We start from the raw sequence: 5,000 nt of genomic DNA, 5'->3' as shown, positions 1-5,000 counted from the left end.
ATATAATATATATATATATATATATATATAAATATACATATATCTATATATAAATATACATATATATATATATATATATATATATATATATATATATATATATATATTCATTCGCATATACATGCATACCGACCCGGTGACCTGACTTGACTTGCCTCGATGTTGGTCACCTACCGGCTCTTGCCTTTCTTGTATCCTGTTGCTTCACCCTGTTTTATGTATAGTGGGTTTGTCTGCCATATTTTCAGCACGAAAAGGCGTTTTGCCATACATGTGTATGTGTGTGTGTGTGTGTGTGTGTGTGTGTGTGTGTGTGTGTGTGTGTGTGTGTGTGTGTGTGTGTGTGTGTGTGTGTGTGTGTGTGTGTGTGTGTGTGCGCGCGCCTTTGTATGTATATACCTTGTTCTAATTAGTCATGATTTGGCCAAGTTTGCTAATCTTCATATTCTATCTTAAGTTATGCGTAAACTAATAGTGAAAAATACCCCTATATCCTTGCATAATACTCATCATTCCATTTTTTACACAAGCGAAATATATCATCGTCTTTTTTATACAAACGTTGGATTACATTTACAATAATAAAGTAGATATGCTACAGTTATCTTTGAAATTACAAAGGTAACGTCAATCTGTAAAACAGCAGATCCCATTGAGAAACTGCATTTCCTCGGCTAACCTTTCTCTCTCACCTTAACTATTTGATCCCCAAGCTCGTCGTCGTCCGGATTGGACCACTCATTGAAACAAAACCTCTCCGCGTGGGACCAATCCACACCCCGAGCTTGAAGGTGTTTTTCTGACAGCGTCAACCACAGCTGTGGGAACATGCAGGAAAAATGTTAGTAATGTGTGTTCAATATGAAGCAAATTGGGAAGATGATAATAATGATAATGATAATAATAGTAATAATGCTAATAATAACAATAATAATAATAATAATAATAATAATGATAATAATAACAATAATGATAATGATACTAATTGTAATGATAACGATAACTTTAATGATAATGGTAAGGATAATGATAGTGGTAATGATAAGGATAATGATGATGGTAATAATAATAATATTCATGATAACAATAATAATTACATCAGCAATAATGATAATAGGAATAGGAATAATAACAATAATTACATTAACTATACTAATAACATTAAAATAATAATGATAACAATAATAATAGATATATTGATAACAAGAATCATAATTGTCAGTTTTATCATTACCATTATTGTTATTATAATTGTTATTATCTTCATTATTATTACTATTACAAGTTGGATTATCATCATAATTATCATCATTAGTATTATTGTTTTTTTATTTTCGTTACTATTGCTATCATTACTATTACCATGATTATTATCATTATTATGTCTATCATTATCATGCTAAATAATAAATGTAAATAATAATATGATGATAAGAAGAAAGCAAATATCAGTGTCAATAAAGTTATAGTAATAATGATTGTAGTCTTAGAATAACGAGAGCAATAAAAAAAATAATAATAATAATCCTATCTTTGCTATCAGTTCTATCATTATCATTACCCTTATCATAATGATAGCACTGTTGAGAATAATATGAATAATCAAAACATAAATCATGATAATATTTATAATACAAATAACAATGGCAAGGGTAACAACCATGCAATATAATAACAATTATACTAAAAATACAAACCACTTTTATGAGAGTAAGAACAAGACCAGCAAGACAATAATAATGATGATAAAGATAATGATAATCATGATGATTATGATGATAAGGATGATAATGATAATAATAATAATAATAATAATAATAATAATGATGATAATAATAATAATATAATAACAACCCACAAAAATAATGATAATCATAATAACATTAATAATAGTAACAATGCCTACAACAAAAATAAAACTAATATCAATAAAAATAATAATAAACGATCACAATAATTTTAACAATAATAATACCAAAGATGATATAAAAAATAATAATTTTGATAACATACTACTAATGAATATTAAAAGGTAACAGTAATATTCTTACAAATGATGGAAAACAGACAACAATGTCATCATTGATAATATTAAAAACAACAAGCACACTGAAAACACAAACGATAATACTTTTTTCAATTCAGTACAATATGATACAATGTGATGGTAATGACGATTCAGCTTCCCTCTCGACCCATTGGTCTATGAATGCCCTTAGGAAGGAACTACCAACTCTCTCAGGAATGGTCTCGAGAGAGGCTCATGCCATTCTCTAGTTGATGAGATTTTGTTGCGTATGGCAAGTCATAGGCAGGACTGGACATAATGAGCGCTACTGATGGGCATGGTAATACGTCAGATGACACCCTGCTGCACTGCATTTAGGATCACGTGCAAACGCTCTCGCAAGCCAGGGGCTGCCGACCACCACCGTCGGCTTGCTTAGTAGTTGGAGTCTGTCGCTTACTTCACAGAGTCGATCCATTTGCGATGATCATAATGGCCAACACCTGACAGAGGCCGAGTCAGCACTAACTAAAAATAATAAGGTGAAATAAACTGGGCCATAAATAAGGCCATGGCGAAGCTTAACTTTGCAAGTCACACTAAAATGATTACTGAACAAACCAAATATTACTACTGCTATTATTGTTGATGATAATGATGAAAACAACACATTAGTAGAAAAAAACACAATAATAATGTGAATACTAAAAATAAAATATGATAACGATAACAATGATATTAAAATAATAATAATAGCAGCAACAATACCAAAATAATGAAATTCATAATAATGATAAGGAATAAGAATGATGATACAAGATGATGATAATCATAATAATAGCTATAATAATGAGAACAACAATAACCATAATTATGATAATAATAAAAAAAATAAGATTAAAATGCATACATACGCTACGCCATTACAGCGGCACTAATACTACAAATGATAACAATAATAATTATGATAATAACATTAATAACAAAAGCAATGATAATAATGCTAACAAAAAGGAAAATAATAATAATAATAATAAAAGTAGTAATAATAAAGATGATTTTAACAGTAATGATAATCATAAAAATGAAAATAGTAATAATGATAATGATGATAATAATGATGATAATGTTAATATTAATAATAATAATGATAATCATATGTATAATCATAATAAAATTAATGATACTGATAATACTAATAATTATAATAATAGTAATAATAACGATATTAATATCAATAATAATCATAAAAATAATGATGATGCTTATATTGACAATAAAAAATAAAATAATACTAATAATTATGATAATAATGATACCAATGATGAAAATAATAACATTATTATTATCATCATGATATGAATAATAATAACAAAAATATGATAACCATAATCATCATCATTATCATAATGATAATAATAAAAATAACAATTTTAATGATAATTATAATTGAAATTATAATCGTAATGACAATGACGGGGACAGGGACAATATACATTACAATATGAGAATAGTATTGATAATGACATTGATAAGAATAAAAACAATGGTGATAATAACGATGATATTAATGGTAATAAGAATTATGACATAGTAATGATAATGATAACAATGATAACAATGAAAGTAACAATTATATTAATGATAATAATAACAATAGTTACAATGATAATCATAATTTTGATAACACTACTAACACTAATAATGAATAATAATAATAATAATAGTAATAATGATAATAATAGTAGAAGTAGTAGTAATAATAACGGTGGTAGTAGTAGCAGTAGTATCAATAGTGGTGGTAACAGTAATAGCAGTAGTAGTAATAGCAGTAGCAGTAGCAGTAGTAGAAGTAGTAATAGTAGTAACAGTGGCAGAAGTAGCACCAGCAACAGTAATAGTAGTATTAGCAGTAGTAATAGTAGTAGTAGTGGTGGTGGTAGTAGTAGTACCAGCAGTAGTAGTACTAGCAGTAGCAGTAGTAGTAGTAGAAGTAGTAGCAGCAGCAGTAGTAGTAACAATAGTAGTAGCAGTAGCAGTGGTAGCAACAGTAGTAAAGACAACAGTAATAGTAATAAAGTTTTGTTAATAACTCTCAACATCAAATAAACAGCAATAATATCATAATAATGGTGCATATAAACATTATTACCAATAATAATTGAATTGTATAAGTTAATTTTAGAGACACCAAAAACAAAAACAATCATAATGATTATCATCATCATGAGAGCAGTAACAACAACAACCCAAATGAGGAAGAATCATTAATGACAAAGAATCACAAATACGAATATGATGCTGGTAATATATAATGATAATTATAATGATAGCAACAATAACTAAAAACGTTGGTGATGAATATAAGACTCGTGCTCATGGGGTAAAGACTACCTTCGGCTCGTTCTATAGGTAGTCTCGGAATGGCAAGACTTTCATTGCAATCAAGCATTGTTGGAGGTAATTCGTTTACATTTCCTTTTTCTTTCTAGAGAAGCGTGACTGTTTCCCATGCTTCTGCAATTGCATCAACGAAGTCATCAATTTACACAACCTACCCTCCGACGGAACTCCTGAGGAATCCCCCCGGGCAGTCTGGCGCACATCATCATAGCGTCGTGCCATTGCATGAACCCCGAGTCTCCGGGGAGCGGAGCCACAGAAAACCTCATTCTTGTGTCCTGGCCTGCCGGAGAGAGAAGTAAGATTATAAGCATTCCGATATTTTTTCTTACAGTTATCTATTTTATTATATAAAGTAACCATCCTCTTACACCGTTTACACCGATCCTACTCCATCAAACGGCCCTCTATTTACGTTACAATGTCTTATTTGCCATATAAACATCGTAAGTGATACATTCATATTTGAAAGTGCATAAATGTATTATTTCCTTAAGAATAATAATACTAAATAATACTGATTCATATGAATGGGAGGATTCAGATATTAGAAAACTAAGATCAGGATCAGGTCAGCGATTTTGAGTTG

The 5,000-nt window shown here is 29.3% G+C and overlaps 1 protein-coding gene across 1 annotated transcript in view; it reads right to left on the bottom strand.

Annotated features, from left to right (window-relative positions):
• LOC122244010 (uncharacterized) overlaps window positions 1-5,000 on the bottom strand; it is a 66,767-nt gene that overhangs the window by 31,460 nt on the left and 30,307 nt on the right. The window contains exons 3-4 of the mRNA XM_086548082.1: window positions 4,567-4,694; window positions 693-818 (exon numbers count right to left, since the gene is read on the bottom strand). Of these exons, the coding sequence (XP_086404208.1) occupies window positions 693-818; window positions 4,567-4,694 (254 nt within the window). The remainder of the gene's footprint in view (window positions 1-692; window positions 819-4,566; window positions 4,695-5,000) is intronic.

Source organism: Penaeus japonicus, unplaced genomic scaffold, assembly GCF_977035675.1.
Source record: "Penaeus japonicus unplaced genomic scaffold, GWHDUDI00000001_assembly GWHDUDI00000020, whole genome shotgun sequence".
NCBI lineage: Eukaryota > Metazoa > Arthropoda > Malacostraca > Decapoda > Penaeidae > Penaeus > Penaeus japonicus.
The sequence above is the reverse complement of the archived record's forward strand: the minus strand, read 5'-3'. Positions and strand labels throughout refer to the sequence as shown.